Here is a 17,175-nt window from a genome sequence, read left to right as displayed (position 1 = left end):
TGAGATGAGCAGCCTATTATATCCATCTTTCTGCATATCTCTGATTATTTCCTTAGGATGAAGTCATAGAAGTAAAATTGCTGGCTTAAAGAGAGTAAATATTTTAAGACTTTTGATACATTTTTGCTAATCTCTTTCCAAGTAGTTTACCAATTTACATCCCTAACACACGATCACAAATCATAGCTAGCCATATTAATGCTTCAATTAAATGCTTGTATAAGTAAAATTTATCTGTAACCATTCTTCCTCCCAAAGAACAAAGGCTCTTTTAATTTTTTTTTTTTTAAGATTTGCGTTATCTGAGGAAGAGTGAGTATAGGATAGGGAAGGGCAGGGGAAGAAGAGAATCTCAAACAGACTTTGCACGTCACTCAATCCCACAACCTCAAGATCATGACCTGAGCAGAAACCAAGAGTCAGATGCTAAACCAACTGTGCCCACCCAGGGGTCCCCAAAGGCTTTTTTTTTTAAAGCAAGTCTACATTAAGCCAAACGAGTATCCAAATCTTGGTTTCTAAATATCATGGTTTCAAATCAGGTACCCTGAACCTGGGCTTCTTGAAGAAATGGCTGATTGCAGGAAAGAGATCAGCCTGGAACATCTTCTTGTGCCAGAAAATAAGGAAATGCTAAAAAGTGATGGAGACATCAAAAGGACACAGGAACTAACTTGAAGGGACTCTTGCATTGGGACATTTTCAGCATGAAAGGGAATAACAACAGTAATATAATGTAACATTTTGAATTTTAAAAAGAATCTAAAAGTCTACAATGAAACAATGAATGAATAGGTGAATAAATAAGTGAAGAAAGGAAGGCTTTCACTTACGCTAGACCTTTTTGCTTTATAATAATATCTCATTTAAACAAGAATTGCCAAAAAAATTTAAAAAAATAAATAAACAAGAATTGCCAACAGATGCTTAAAACATTGGGTAACTTTTGTTGAGAGAAGATACTTACATAGCCTCAGAGTATCTTCCAACAGCTTAATTATTAATTACAGATGGAAAAAAGGTATTTTTACTATGGAGAAACTGGGTAAACCCCTCTTAGTCGAGGGTTCAAAATTAGTATTACCAGTAACAAGACAAATGGACATTGTAGTTTCCCATTAAGATATGCCAAGGGCACATGACCGGTGAAGTATTACTACTTCAAAACTGCATAACCTTAAACTAGGCAAGAGGAAGAGGAAATCAGATAAACCCAAAAAGAGGGACATTCTACAAAACAGTCCTGCACTCTTCAAAAATGTCCAAGTTTAAAAGACAAAAATGGAGAAAACGTTCAGTTAAAGCAGACTAAACAGATATAGCAATTAATGCAATATGTGATCCTGATTGGATCCTGAGGTTGGAAAAAACTGCCATAAAAAGTCCTTTTTTGGACACCTAATTTCTGAATGACACACATTTAGGTTAAAATCCTACACAAGAGCAGGACTTTGTAGTTTCCAATTCCTATTTTCACCCCTGTGCTTTCCTATGTCATTTTCCTAGCTTCTCAAAGATAGTTAAAAAAAAAAAAAGTATTATGGGGAGGGGACAAATAGGTTGCAATGACTGTTTTCCTGTCAAAATTTGTTCCATGATTCAAAAAGTCTTTCTCACATTCAATAACCATATTAGAGCATGTGTGCTTTACTGAAGCTGCAAGACCTAATGCTTATAAATATTAGCATGCTTAAGTATTTTGAATATAAATTGGATAGAATTGGCTTATTTTCTCCCCAATCTGGTCAACTACAGATTTCAGAGTTAAGAACCACAGAACAGGGGTTCTGATCTCCTGGATTTGAACTGCCCCTCCTGAGGCACCTTAATATATTTTTCAAGTCTCTATTTTCCCATCCATAAAATGGGTACAATAATGCTTGCCTGTAAAGGGCTTAAAAGTTCACTAGATAAAAGAAGGTAGGTCCATCCAGAGTAATAAATGGTTTTACTAATTGGCTACTATTTTTCTACCTAGCACCCTTCTGTATAGTGTACACACTGGCACTAAAAGCTATCGCTCCGTAATGCTTTCCACAACCTCCTGGTACCCCAAGGCAGAAATATCTTAGACCTTCTCATCTGGCTTCAACAACTGGAAACCCAGCTGGTGATCACACAGTCACACAGCACTGCTGGGAGGAAATGCCACAAAGTGCTGCCATTTGGGTTTCCTTCTCTAATCAATTGCTATGGTTCACTGACAACAGTTAAGGGGGGGAAGAAAAAAGAAAGAAAGAAATCATCCAGGGGAGATTAAAAGATATTTATGGAAAGTTCACTTTAAAAAGACATGGGGAAAAAAAACAATAATTAGCCAAAAGAGGACATAAATAGAAATGACCAAAGCAAGCTACAGAGGGTAGCTGTTAAAAGCTATCACTGCCACTGAGCCCCTGCAGGTCAGCTCCACAATTAGCTTTACTCTCCAGGTACCAAACTGAACGTGGTGACCAAGCTGTGTCATATTTCTAAGGAAGATGAAGGGCATATGTACCGAAGATGAAGGACCAGCACAAGTCCCACACTCTGGAAGCCAAGACTCTTTTCTGATTTTATGAATAGGGCAGCTCTTTGTCTAGCATCTGTTAATTCTTTATTAAACAAAGTTCATCACTTTTGGCTTCGAGGTGAAATCCAAGAAACTATTATTGTGTATATTTCAGTAGAACAATAATGCTTTGTATTTTTTAAAAGACAATTCCTGATGGCCACAAATTCACGAAACCCAAAATAGAAAGGGAATAAAATTTTCACACGTTACTCTTTACTGACCCCTCTCGGCTGACCTAGGGAAAAGAAACGCCTGAAGCCTAAGAAGGGCTGAAGCCTCACCTTCACCCTCGATGAGAGCTCAGAGAACATTCGGTCTTTCATGCCATGGAAAGAAATCCTCTCAGTTCAGATGACCCCTAGGAGAACTCAACCCTAACACACACGTGGCAGTGATTTCTATTTATGGGGCTCCCAGAATGGAAATTGGGAAACAGCCTCATGGATCAGCCCCAAAGGCCTCGCTTGCTAGGTCCCTGACAGCCTGTGACCTCTGACTCGGTTGAAAAGCTTACATAAGTGCAATCACAACCATTTCTGAGAGCAGAAAAAGACCTTACCTCTTTCTCTATTTTGAGCAGCTTCTTTACAGCCACCTCCTTGTCCTGGGATATCCATCTGGCTCGATATACGCTCCCAAAACTTCCTCCACCGCAGTTTTCAAAAAACTGCAAGTCATCAAATTTAATTTGCACAAAGGAGGTACCGAGAGACGACATCTCATAATGACAAAGTATTAGACTCCCACAAAATCTGCAGAGAGAAAGAAAAAGAAAAGTTGGATTATAAAAATACTAGAACAAATCCTCCGAATCCCACGTTAGGGAATGTGTAGCCAGTGCTGTGAAACCTCCAGAAAGAACCTGGATGACTTAGGAGAAAGGAAAGCAAGGCTATAAACAAATCAGAAGGAAAACACGTACCCTGGCAGCCCATGCAAACAAAAGTCAACAGCAACTTGTCCAGACTTTGAAACACAGCTGTTCACGGAGAAATGGCTCGGATTTCCCCCCTGACAAAACCTGTAGCGGTGCTTCCTGCACATGGAGAGCAGCTCTGCCTAAAGGCTACTGTGTCATCAGGTCTATCACGAAGCCTGACAAACCGGAGGCATGCTTTCAACAGCAGGCTTGCATAGCTCTTCCGGCATCCGAGGCATGCCCGCTCTCCACGTTGTGCGCACTGCACACAAAATATACATCATAACCTAACCAGCTGGGCATCCTGGCACGAGCAGGGCCACGATGCTGCAGACTGAAGGCCAATTTCAGGGTTTATATCCCAAAAGCCAAGGTTCCATTTAGGGATGATAGAGAAGCCGGCCAAGTGTTTTCTACAAGTGGCTCCCTGGGCTGTACACCGTAGCAGAATTTAATTAAAGAGTAGAAAATTTGCCCCTGATTACAATATATTAAGTCATCCAAAGAACTCTGCCAAGAATGTTTAAAAAAAAATATTATGTTTGTCTCCAGAGGAACAGATTACCCCTCCCAGAGATTATTACAGTGATAGTCTTCTGCGGTCTAAGGAGTTTTACTATTATCTGGGGAAGTGGTCATTCCTTACACACCGTGCCGAACCACAGACCAGCAGGAAAAACAAAATAAAAACATACAAACAAGAAAACAAAGGACTAAAATTTTGAACCTGCATAAAAAAGCAGGCGGATAACAAAAGTCTGTGTACATAGTCTTGCCAAACTGTAAACCAGAATCTCACAATGAGGGAGCAAAAAGATAAATCCGTATGTATACAAAACACCTGGGGTGGGGTCCTCCTAACTGTCAATGTCATGAGAGTTTATTTTAAAAAGCAGGAAAACTTCTAGCATAAGGAGACAGAAATCAATGTGATGACTAAATGCAATGCATGACCACAAACTGGATACTGGAATCAAAAAACAAAATCTATAGAAGGTATTACTGGGATTTTGGGGAAATTTGAATACCAACTATCTATTAGGTACTATTATTTTATTCGTGGATATTAATGGTATTTTGCTTTGATAAGAGGATGTCCTTATTCTTGGGAGATCTACTGGGGGACACACTTAAGAATTATGCCTACAACTTAATTTAAAATGGTTTGACCCCCCCCTTCCACCTCCAAAAATAGTGCATGGGTCTAGAGGGAAAGGAAGCAAATATGGCAAAAATGTTAAGAACTGGTGAATCTAGGTAAAAGTTGTTTGAGTGTTTCACTAGTCTTTCCATTTCTCTTGAGGTTTGATTATTTTCAAAATAAAAAGGTGAAGGAGGCAGTTTGTATCTATATAAATTGACAAAATTTCTTCATAAACAACTGGAAGGTCTGCTGAGTGATGTACACAGTTGGCTCAGAGATCTTAATGTGCAGCTGACGAGCAATCCCATTTTAGGAACACCATGTCACTGAGGAATGCCAATTTCTTCTTCTTCTTTTTTTTTCTTTTAAAGTAAGCTCTATGCCTAGTGTGGGACTTGAACTCACAACTCTGAGATCAGGAGTCACATGTTCTACCTACTGGGCCAGCCAGACGCCCCGAGAATGATGATTTCTTACACAAAGTCAAACTCTGCTCTACTCTGGGGAGAAGGCAAGAGAGAGAATTGTTTGTCATATAAAGTTTAAAAGTTAGCTCACTGTCTACATAAAACCACAGAGGAAAAAAACTTTAAAGCTATATACATATGTGAGTCGACAATTTACCTTACTAACTTTTGCTTCAATTCATATTCAGTTAATTACAGAAAAGAAGAAAGTTTGGGGGCACTTGGGTGGCTCAGTTAAGTATCTGCCTTCAGCTCAGGTCATGATCCCAGGATCCTGGGAGAGAGGCCCACATCAGACTCTGCTCAGCAAGGAGCCTGCTTCTCCCTCTCCCTCTGCCTGCCACTCCCTCTGCTTGTGCTCGCTCCTACTTGTGCATTCTCTCTGTCAAATAAATATATAAAATCTTTAAAAAGAAAGAAAGAAAAGAGGAAATAAAAGTTTAAATAATATTTAGGAATGTGCCAAAGGTAGGAACATAGAATATGCAAGCTAAAAAGTTTGTTCAACAAAATGCAAAACACCACTTGCAAGATTCCCTCAGTGTTACCAATGCTAAGTCTATACTGCTATCAATCATTTTTATTTTTATCAAAGTATAAAAATAAAATAGGACTACAAAGCTTATAATAAAAAAAAATAGAACTCTCTTGCTCTACCCCTCCCCACATCCACATCTCTCTCCAGAGGAAACTAATTTCAACTTCTTTAACATTTTTTCTATTTACTTCCATATTTCTAAAAAATGTGTTCATATTGCTATTTCTTGGTGTTCCATTACAGATATTATCTATTCATTTCTCCCTATGGAAGAAAAGAATTTAGTTTCCATATACTCCCATTACTCCTTGCATAAAAATATGTCACACTTGCCGAGTCCTCCCAGCTTCCAACTATACTGTAACATTTAGTTAAATCAATTCAGGAGTCTAACTATTGTAGACAAAGTAAATAATCCCAGGAGTACTGTGTAGAATTCAATGATTTTTTCTTTCTTGGATAACTTTTTGTTTCTCCTAGAGTTATTAGTTTCTCTGTTTTTGTTGTTGGCTTAGCTTCCCACTCCACCCCACCCCCCTGAAAGATTTCATTTATTTGAGAGAGCACGAGCAGGGGTATGGGCAGAGGGGAAAGCAGACCCCCCACTGAGCAGAGACACCAACACATGGGGCTCAATTCCAGGACCCTGGGACCATGACCTAAGCCAAAGACAGATGCTTAACAGACTAAGCCACCCAGGCACCCCCTGGCTTAGCTTTTTATATTCTCAGCACTTACATACCTCATCAAACTCTCCCAAGAACTGCAAAAACTCCTCTAATGAAATAAAAAACATCAGGTAATTTGGGAGAAAGTGTTCTATTGTTTTCTTAGAGACATTCTCCCTGTACTCTTCATCTTGATTCTATCTGGCTGGATGGTTGCTATCTAGGCCTGACTTGGACTGGGACTTCTACTCACCATCATCCTAAAATTTCCTTCACCTTCTCCTTTGTGAGAAGCCCTGTCCTTGAATCCCCTGGTTTCTCTTTCCTGGTTTAATCGAGACTCTGTCTTAAAACATCTTCATTCACCAGTAGCCTGGCTAGGTTTGCAATTCTATGGAGGAAATAATTTTCCTTATAATTTCAAAGGTATTACTTCATAGTCTTCTAAGTTTCTAATGTGGCTATAAAGCAGCCTGATGCTGCTCTGGTAACTAATTCTTTTTATACTGTTACTTCTCTGAAAGCTTTGAGAACCCTGTGTTCCTTTCCAGAAACCTGAAATTAATAGGACAAGTTGAAGAGTGTTTAGAAGTCCTTCCTACCATTCGTTGGTAGGACATTCAGTGAATCCTCTCAGCCCGTACTCTCAGTGAATTCATGTCTTTTAATTCTGGGAAAGTTTGTGTTACTCTTTTACCACTTATAGCTTTTACTTCTTGTTTTCTCATTCCCCATACACACATGAGGAACTACTTGCAGTTCTCAGTTCATGCTAACCTCTCTCACGTCTATCCCCATACCTTTGCACAAGCTAGTTCTACTTTGAATGTCTTCCTCTGCCTGGGAAACTCCTGTCCTCAACTCTCTGCTTCAAGTCTCATAAACAGAAATAGATTCTCCTCTGTGCCTTAGTGCCTTTCTTTATTCATTCATCTTCCCACCAGACTATAAATCCCTTAAAGGCAAAACTTTTTTTCTATTTACATCTGGATCTTCAGCACTTAAGTACACAGCCAGGCACGTCGCACATTTTCCATTCAAAAATTGCTGAATGAATGAATAAATGAATGAATAAATAGTTTCTGGCTGTCCTTCCATCATACCTTTTGTAGCTAGAAAGATTTCAAACAGGCTAAGGAATCTCTGAGCTCTGTAGTGTTTACAAGTTCTCCCCAGAGGACTGTGAAGAAAATTCTGATTTGAAAACTGCTGCGTAGGCCTTTTGGGAAACTGAGGAGAGTATGTTTGGGACTCCAGAAGTGGGTGTCTATGAGTCTAAAGGAGAAGGAAGAAAAAGAGGAAGAACAGCAAGAGGGAAAAAAAGGAAGTTCTTTTCAAAACAAACCTAGAGATCTGAACCAGGATGAGATCAATAAATCTAAACGTTTGGTACAGAGCAAATCCAGGGAACATGGATGAATTGAGGCAGGATCAGCTACAGTTGAAAGGGACCTAAGAACACCAGAGGAAGGCTGACCACTGAGAAGTATAGTTCTCCAGGACCTTCCCTCCTTGAGGTGAGGCAACTAATCATGTTCTATTCATGTCCTTCCCAGAATCACTGTTACTCACTTTGTGATACATCCTGCCATTTGGAAAATGGCTATGTGTGAATGGAACTCTGTAATTACTTGAATGTTTTATTAAGACCATAAAAAATTTAGCCCCATCTTATTACTGAAGAGACTAACAATTCCGGGGTATGTGAGTACAGGTTTTAACTCCAGTGAGCTTGGCAAACCATCATGGACTTAGCTGAAAAACCTGATTGAGATTCCCATTGCCATCCATATGGGTGTCAGACCACATACAGGGTCCCCCCACCATACGAGAGGAGAGTTTTCCTATGAGACCTTTTGTTACCCAAAATGGTATAAAGCATAAAAGCAACTGCCATTAATTTACATGGAAAAAAGTTTGAGTATTTCCAGATGCCTAAATTGACAATTTTAGACTTTTCTGGGATTTTAGACATACCTTGCTAACAGATGCACAAAATAAGTCAAGATAAATAAAGTACAGATGCTCTCAGACACGGTTTAAAGCTACAGCAGCTGCATGCTGAGATGCTGAGTGTGGTAGGGGAGGGAGGTGAGAGAAGTTTGGGGTGCCTACCGCCTCTATATCAGCTCACTGCAAAACAAACACTGAAGGCAATTTCCCTTCACACCTTTTTTCCCTAAATGTGAAAATCCTCTTCGGATTTCTTTCAGTTAGTAAAAACAGGCACCAAGGTAGGTCTTTCATAAAAGCAAAGTGGTGTGTTGCAAATTTTCAAAAAGTGGAAGATACCTGTATATTTATTTTTCCCCTTGAGCTAATTTAAAATCATTATTCTAAGAGGATCAACTTATGATCAGAAGAATGGAAAATCTGAGTTGCTGATTAATTGTACTTAGAGCATCTTGGGGAAGACTACCAGCTAATGAAATTATGTTCTCATTTTTCAGATGCATTCTCCAGTGAATAAAACCGAATTTAACAATGAGTAATCTATATAAATATATTTAACCTAATATGCCCATCAAATGATGTTTACATCCCACCATATTAAAATAATAGCTTTTACCCAAGAAAGGCAATTTTTCTCCATGTAACAATTCCCAGTCTAATTTTGTAGCATTTTAACTTTTGTTTCATAAACCCTCACAGCTATTTTAAGTATTAATAAGGATCTACCACACAGCGCAGAAAGGTAAGTTAAAGCAGAAATATTACAAAAATCAAAGCTAACAGGGTGTCACAGCACTGAAAATGCTGAAAATCACTAATGTGGTGGAGTCCAATTATTTGAGTACTTGAATAGTAAGACAGACTTTTTCAATTTTTAAAAATGTTAAAATTGAAATTTAAAAATGATTTTTAACTATTAACTAAATTGCTGAAAGCGTATATATATCGCCATCAGCAGGAACTATCAAAAGTGAAAATGTGTGGAGGCAGGAAACCTTAAGTGGAGTATTATTTGACTTTAAAGTTTTCAGCTTTCTAATCCAAAAAAAAAAAGAAAAATGGACTTTTGTCCTGAATTTAAAACAACAAAATAAAACAAAAAAGACCTTGCTAACATTCTATAAAAAACAAACAAGATTTAGAATTAGATAGATAATGGGTTTTAACTCTGCCTCTACCTCTTGGTAACCTTAAACCAAACACATTTTCTGACCTTGACATTGCAAATGTCTAAAAGGCCCAATAAATAAAAAATCTGAAATCTATTCTTTTACCAAATGATTCACAGTTGCTAGCTCAAAAGTTTGCAGAATATTATCTGACTTGTTTAATGAGTTTTATTTCCAAATAACAGCTATCTCAACACAAAAGCAGCACGGTCCAGGGGAAAGACCCAGCTAGAGCCAGTAGCAAACCTGAATTTACTAGCTGTTAGACCTTGGCCCTGGCACTGTGCCTCTCTGACCTCAGTTTTCTCACTGGCAATAATACCCAACCTGCCTGGTGCTGGAAATTGGGAGATGCTGTGAAAGTACCTTGGGTAGTACCAGCACCCAGTACACAATACTCAATAGATGGAAATGATGATTGTCAAGGTATCTTAATATTTCTTGTTTTCATATTTAGCCATTTACTTCTTTGGCTTTCATCATCAGGTATGTTTTCCTCCATAGTTTTCTTCCCTCTGTTTTCAGATCATTTTACACCTCCAGTAGTTTTGCAGAGCAATGATATATAGATAAATGTACTATTGGTTCCCAAATCCCTCTTATCTATGAATGTTTTCATTTTTTCTCACTCTTCTGTTTGCTGCTTTTGCTTCTGGCCATTTTTGCAAGATCTTATTAGTGAGTAATTATAATTTTCTTTCAAACCTTTTCATGAGAATAAGTTACTAAAAGACGATACTTTTTTTTTTTTTTGCACTTTTAAAATAATGGTTTCTAGGCCTATTTATTCAATTATAGTATTCACTTTGGTAGGTTCCTAGAGTTTACCTACTTTCCATGCTGGTCACTGTCTTCCTTTATTAAATGATCTAAGAAACTGCAACCACTTTCATTAAATACCTGCAAATCATAACTTTTTTTTCTTAATTAAATCCACCTTATAAAAGAACTAACTTTACTAGAAAATAGGTCTTTGGGCTTTTTTTTAATTTTTCTTTTAGATTTATATGGGCTTATAATTTCTGAATGCAGATTCTTCCTCTTTTTCTATCCCTAATTTACATTTTCCTTTTTCCCTTCTTCACAAAAGTTACAAGTTTATTTTTGATGCAATACAGGAAAAAAACAAAATTATTTTAGAATGACCTGAATAGGACCAAAAAAGCCTTTTAGAAAACAGCCCTCCCTCAACAAATTCTTTTGCCAAACTTGCCGCTCTAATATTTATTTATGCTCGTATTGTTTTGCAGCCTCCTTAACATAGATTAGTGAATAAAACAAAAATATGCTTTATCACGTGTATTAAAAAATACCACTTGGATTATGGTTCTAATTATTGACTTGGTCTAATTATTAATATGGTGCTAACTATTAATAATATGAATTCTTTTTTTTTTCTACAGGTCTTATCTTTAAAACATGGGGAAAGCCTAAGTTTGGCATATTTGTTCACAACAGCAAGCGCAAAGATTCTAAGATTCTATTCTAGAAAAGGACTGCTCTTCTACTGTTTTTGTTTTTAAACCACTCAAAAGGCAAGCCTGGGTGGCTCAGCGGTTGAGCATCTGCCTTTGACTCAGGGCGTGATCCTGGAGACCCGGGATAGAGTCCCCGCATCGGGCTCCCTGCAGGGAGCCTGCTTCTCTCTCTGCCTATGTCTCTGCCTCAGTCTCTCTGTCTCTCATGAATAAATACATAAAATCTTTTATAAATAAATAAATACATACATACATACATACATACATACCACTTAAAAAATATCTGTAAGTCTAGCCAAAGGAGATTAGGTATGCAAATAGAACCAACTCATATTGTGTCTACCATAGATATTCCTTCTTTCCTTCCTCCAAGGCTGCCACTGAAAAGCAGCCTGTAGAGAACAGGTTGGGCTCAGTGGACAGGATCTTTAGTGATGATGGACAGCAGAGAGAAGTAGACTTTAAGACTCTAAGAAATAGAACAGCTACTGTTTTATTGTGTGTGTGTGTGCACGCGTGCGCGCACGCTTCACCATACAACAAATCCCTCTAATTACAGCTAAGGTTAAAGTAAAAATGAGTTAGCTAAATGCAACATTCTTATTTGTACTGTAATATTTTAATTAATGAAGACAGACTTCTGCAACACACATGTCCGTGCCAGAAATGTTGTCACTGGAGGCAAAACAGGAATGTAGGAGGCAGGGGCACTTATGCCACAGAAAGACTGTGTGGAAATATGCCTGTGCTCAAACAGAAGCCCAACGAGGCAACATGAAGTAGGTACAATTCCGTGACATGAGGTCACTGCAGAGGGCCTGGTGTCCAAGGACTAGAGGCATGGGAAGAGAGCTGGACCAGAGTCTATGAGTCAAGGAGCATTGCGAGGGCACATTTCCATGGGGCGGCTGGAAGAAGAATCCACAGATGTTTGCGGGTGGGAGTGGTGGCGGCGGGAGAAAACAAGAGTAAACAAGGCTTACTTCACTCAGCAGGCCTACCCATCCCTAATGGTGCTGCCACTTGGCTCTTGTTTCTACCCTTGAGCCATTTTCTGTCAAACAGAAAGTATCTGACAAACAGGTACTGTCTTAGACTAATTACCTAGAACAAACGTTCCCTGAAAAGGGTCAATAGGACAGTTAAAACCTGGCAACTCTGATATAAGATGAAAGCAAATGGGGATTGTTAAAACCAGGGAAGACCCTATAGAATGCGCTGCCGATGTAAAAATCCCAGAGAGAATTCCTGGTTATTAGAGTTGCCTGCGAGAATATGCCAGTCTGTCTAGTAGTGAGCTGCCTATCACTGAGTGTTCATTGGGAGGTGGGTATGTGGGACAGGAGGTTCTTGCAACAGCCAGAACAGCAACCCTAAGAGTATTCTATGACTAATCAACCTACAATAAAGTATGGATGGTCTCCCTTCTGAGGGATACAATCATGAACCTGACCTAAGAGTCCCTGGCAAGGTGGAGGAGCAGTGATCACAGTCAGCGATGGGGATGATGGAGATGACTGGGCCATACTCCTCAATTTCTCCTCCCAAACTGGCTGGGAAGGTGTGAGTTCTGTTCCAGATTCCTCTCCTATAACCATTCTTTCCCCTCTCCCCTCTACTCCGTTTCCAAAGCACTTTGTTCACGCTGAAAGCCACAGGATAACCACAGAAAATAAAAACTCTTTGGATGATGATCTACTGCTATGCTTTTCTCAGCAAAATGGAACCGCATGTCCGCCTTGCGATGGGCGGAGTGGCAAAGCCTAATGGTGCACGTCCCTTTATCAGAACCAGGCTCATGCCCCTCCACACGGGGGGTATCTAGCACTGTGCGGAAGGTGTATAAATAAACCCACGTCCTACAAGTCCATTTTACCTGAACATCCAGGGGAATAAACACGTCATCTGTTTGTACCGGTTGGTTCAATAAAATTAAACAGCACGGCAGAGAATGAGAAATTCACTTGATTTTTAAGATTAAATATAAAAGTGCTTAAAGAAAGTGCTTGCTTAGATGGGGGAGTATCTGTGGCTAGGTTTACAGATCCCTGAAGAAATACATTCTTCTGGGGCACCTGGGTGGCTCAGTCGTTGAGCATCTGCCTTTGGCTCAGGTGGTGATCCCAGGACCCTGGGATCGAGTCCTGCAGGAAGCCTGCTTCTCCCTCTGCCTATGTCTCTGCCTCTCTCTGCGTCTCTCATGAATAAATAAGTAACTTAAAAAAAAAAATACATTCTTCTCCACAATAGGGTACTTTAGTAGAAAAGCTTCATAAGAAAAGATTCACTCCAAAATCTTTAGATGACGATCCTTGCCTTCTCTTGGTTTTCCTATAGAAGGTCCAGAAGGATGTTAGCCCCTGAAGATAAGCTGTGCTTGAAGCCAGCTATATGAATGGATCCAAGTAATTTTGGTTTTGGTCTTCTAGATCATAGCCTTCCCCCTACTCATAGAACTCCTGAGTTCTTTAAAATCCGTGTATAGATATTTAAATGCAATAACTTTCAGATTCTTTGACCAAAATATCATAAAGCTGTGCACAAAGCTGTTTTACAAAGTATAAGGACACTCAAAGCAGGAGAGTAGCTAGGAAAACCTCCCAGGCCTGTAAACACACACGAAGTACGTTTTGGGAACGGGGCCAGCTACCAAGGGCAAGCCTTACCTGAGTACAGGTGAGACAGGCAGCTTGCTCTGTGTCTAATTAGAGAATGTGGAAAAATACTCTTCCTACCGCTCAGTCATGGTGGCTGCAGTTTCGGGGGCTGGTTCTTCAGGCATTTCCACGTGCTGCATCACACGTTTATGCAGCAGGCATGTATTACGGTGCCCAGTTTACACATGAGAAAACGGAGGATGAAGGGGATGAAAGTTGCCCAAGCCAACTACCTAACTTACAAGTAACATGATCAGGATTCAAACTCGGGCCTGACTTCAAAGTCATATCATTTTTTTCACCATGTCTTTTTTTTTTTCCACTCCATCATTCTGCTCTTTCCTTCAAATCTGGTTTTGGTTTGTTTTTTTTTTTTTTTTGCCTTAAACAAACCGTTTCCTTAATACAGTAATCATTAGATTGCTTATTATCCACCTAAAGTTCAATTTGAGGCTTTAATTTCCTATTAGCATTTGTGATGCGAGGTTAGGGTGTCAATGCGAGGCTGCTTTGTTCTCACAGAATCTTCTACTGTGCTGGGATTATTTAACTGCTATTAGGGCATAATCGATGCTTCAGCTGTCTGTAGGAGGGTCTGACACAAAAGCACCCATGTATCAGGCAAACCAATCTAAGCTCTAGCATTTACAGTTCTCTTTCCTTAACAGGTACAGTTTTCTGGTCACAGCTGGAACTCTGCTTATTTGTGTGTAGTGGGGCAAGGTTAATAGCCACAAAAGAAGTAGCCTAAATCTTCCCTGCAGTAGGACCAAAAGGTGCCTTAGCTATTCCTATTACATTTAGATAGACAAGACACCCTCCCTGTCAATCTGTCCTGGGTAGAATAAAATGGAAAAACAAATGATCCAAATTGATTTTTATTTTCAATATCTCTGGATACAGACACAAGGCTATCTTATTCCAAGAAGTACTGTGTCACCACAAACATCTTTTTCTGGTTTTTTTTTTTTTAAATCATTGATTCTCTCCTCTCTTTTCTCTGAATCTAACAATTTCTAAAAACTGCCCATTTTTCTCTTTTACTCCACACAAATAGCTTCACTGTATGTCTGACCTCCTTTCATGAAACATCATTGTAATTTCTCCAGTGTTTTCTCTGACTAGATCAGTCCTCCAGGCTCCTCATAACTCCTGTTTATAGTTTTGTAGCCCTGTCAAAGTCAGTTTCACTGCTCATTCCAGATAGGCTCTCAGCCAATATATTGCCAATAACACTCACTCTTGTGCTAACTTAAAATACACAGTGCAGCTTGCCAAGTTTCCTTATTTGGCAAGAAGGTCCCTTAGTTCCCAAGATCTTTGACCATCCATTTTTAGATCCAAATCCTCCCGCTTAATATCTGGATATTTCTCTCTCTCTTTTTCTCTTTTTAATGTGTCTTATGTGTTCCGTAAAAGAGTAAGACGAAGAGACCAGTCATCTCTTTGCTTTCCTAGACAAGAAAAAAGGATCCTTCCCATTGCACTGTGGTCATTGACTCTAGAATTATCACCACTGTAACTTTTGATTCAAACAGTATTTTCTAGGTCAAAAAAAAAAAAAAAAAAAGCCTCCCAGAAAAGTTACAGTAGGAATTCTGTTGTGAGAGACTAAACTGTACACATTGCTTTATGAGGCCTTTTTCTTAATTTGCTCTTTCCAAACAAACCGGATTCATGTTCATTTGCAATCTCCCAAATCTCTCCCACTGGCCGCAGCAGGAACTTTAAACAAAGGCTCTGCAAATGACCAAAACCATAATTAAAGTGCATCCGTCAGACTTTTTTTTTTTTTTTTGAAAATCATAAAAACGACGTGAAATTTCACTGTGGAGATGGGCCTGTACTGCAAGAAAAAGTCGTGGACTCTCTGGAATCACTTGCTTTTGTCTTTCAACACGTCTGTAGGTTTGGATCCCCTGAACCCCGACTGCTCACTTCGACCGAGGTCAGTGAAGCAAGGAGGGCTCTGAGCTCACGCAGCCTCCGAGCTGAAAGCAGCGGCCACGTTAGCAACCGCCTCGCACGCATCCTGGACGCGGATCCCGCCACACTTCCTAACCCGGGGCCTGCTGCGGATCCCCGCTCGGCCCGGAGGCCGGCGCTTTCGTTATTGAAGAAACTACAGAACTAACTACGCACGAGGCCCTCCCCACCCGGCTTCTGCGAGCCTCTCGGGGTGCGGCAGAAACACACGCATGCAGCCATCTGACACGGCGCGGCCCGTGTCCTGCGCGTGTGCATGTGTGCGCGTGTGTGTGCGCGTGTGTGTGCGCGCGTGTGTGTGCGCGTGTGTGTACCTGCGTGTGCGCGTGTGTGTGTGTGTACCTGCGTGTGCGCGTGTGTGTGTACCTGCGTGTGCGCGTGTGTGTGCGCGTGTGTGTGCGCGCCTGTGCCTGTGCGCGTGTGCATGCATGTGTGCGTGTGCGTGTGCGTGTGCGTGTGCGTGTAAGGCAGCTGGGGGCCCTGCCGCCGGCCGGGCGTGCTGAAGTTGCTCTGCGAGCTGCCCGGGCCTCCGCGGGGCCGAGGGCGGAGGCCCGGGGGCAGGGCTCGGGGCCCGGGGCGGGGGCCGGGGGGCTGCCCGCTGTCCCGCGGAGGCCCGGCGGCGGCTCGCGGAGGGACCCCCCGCCCCGCGCAGCCCTCGGCCCGGGGCCGCCCGCGCCTGCGCCCCTCGGAGCCCCGCGCTGCGCCTCCCGGGCCCGGGTGGGCGGCGGCCGGGCGGGCGCTCGGCCCCGGGGGCGCGGGCCGGGCACGGCCGACGGCTGCGCGCGCCCTTCCGGACGCCAACCTCGCGGGGCCCTCGGGCGGCCGCCGGGAGCGCGGGCCCGGGGCGGGAGGGGGCGGAAGGGGGCGGCCGGCGGGGCCTGGGCCCGGGAGCGGGCGAGCGCCCCCCGTCGCCTCCGCGGCCCCGCGCGCTCCTTACCTGGCTCCCGGGCGGGGCGCGGCGGCGGCGGCGGCGGCGGCAGGAGCAGCAGGAGCAGCAGGAGCAGCAGGAGCAGCCGAGCAGCAGCCGGGGCGCCGAGGCCCCGCGCGGCGAGGGCGGGGGGGGGGGGGGGGACGGCGGCCCGCGCGGCTCCCACGCTTCCGCCCGAGTCAGGAGTTGAACATTCCGCCTCTCCGCCCGCGCCAATGAGCGAGCCGGCCGCGGCCTCAGCACCACCTCCCTGCGAGCGGGCGGGCTCCCGGCGGCACCCCGGGCCGCACCGCACCCGCACCGCACCCGCGCCCGCACCGCACCCGGCGGGCCGAGCACCTGCCCGCGCGCCCCAGGCCCGGCACGGGGGGCCCCGCGCTCCCGGCAGCCGCCCCTCGTGCTCGAGGTGCCCCCGCGCCCCGGGCCTCGGCCGCAGACCTCGCCCTCGGGCCCCGCGGCCCTGGGACGTCGCCAGCGGTTGGGGCCCCACCTGCCCCGGCGGGACCGTCCGCAAACACCTGGGGAATCTGGAGGAGGGGTCCTGGGCCGCCTCCCTGGTGGCTGACGGTGACTTTACCGAAACGGAGCTCAGACGAGGACGAGCATCCGCTCCAGGCGTGGGCGCAATGTGGCCCCGAGTGTGGGGAAGAAAAGTGTTGATTGGGCAGGATGGTCCTGCGGAGGAGGAGGCGAGGGTCGCCGAGGGGCTGACGG

At 42.9% G+C, this 17,175-nt stretch overlaps 1 protein-coding gene across 3 annotated transcripts in view; it reads right to left on the bottom strand.

The window, feature by feature from the left end:
• MAP3K20 (mitogen-activated protein kinase kinase kinase 20) overlaps window positions 1-16,615 on the bottom strand; it is a 175,227-nt gene extending 158,612 nt beyond the window's left edge. The window contains exons 1-2 of one of the 3 annotated variants that reach the window (XM_041721845.1): window positions 16,471-16,615; window positions 3,114-3,306 (exon numbers count right to left, since the gene is read on the bottom strand). In XM_041721845.1, the coding sequence (XP_041577779.1) occupies window positions 3,114-3,272 (159 nt within the window). In that variant the 5' untranslated portion in view covers window positions 3,273-3,306; window positions 16,471-16,615. Of the gene's footprint in view, window positions 1-3,113; window positions 3,307-3,476; window positions 3,894-16,470 lie in introns of those variants that run through there. The other 2 variants (XM_041721844.1, XM_041721847.1) reach the window with 2 other exon arrangements.
• Window positions 16,616-17,175: the final 560 nt, after the last annotated feature.

Source organism: Vulpes lagopus, chromosome 11 (genome assembly GCF_018345385.1).
Source record: "Vulpes lagopus strain Blue_001 chromosome 11, ASM1834538v1, whole genome shotgun sequence".
Classification (NCBI taxonomy): domain Eukaryota; kingdom Metazoa; phylum Chordata; class Mammalia; order Carnivora; family Canidae; genus Vulpes; species Vulpes lagopus.
The sequence above is the reverse complement of the archived record's forward strand: the minus strand, read 5'-3'. Positions and strand labels throughout refer to the sequence as shown.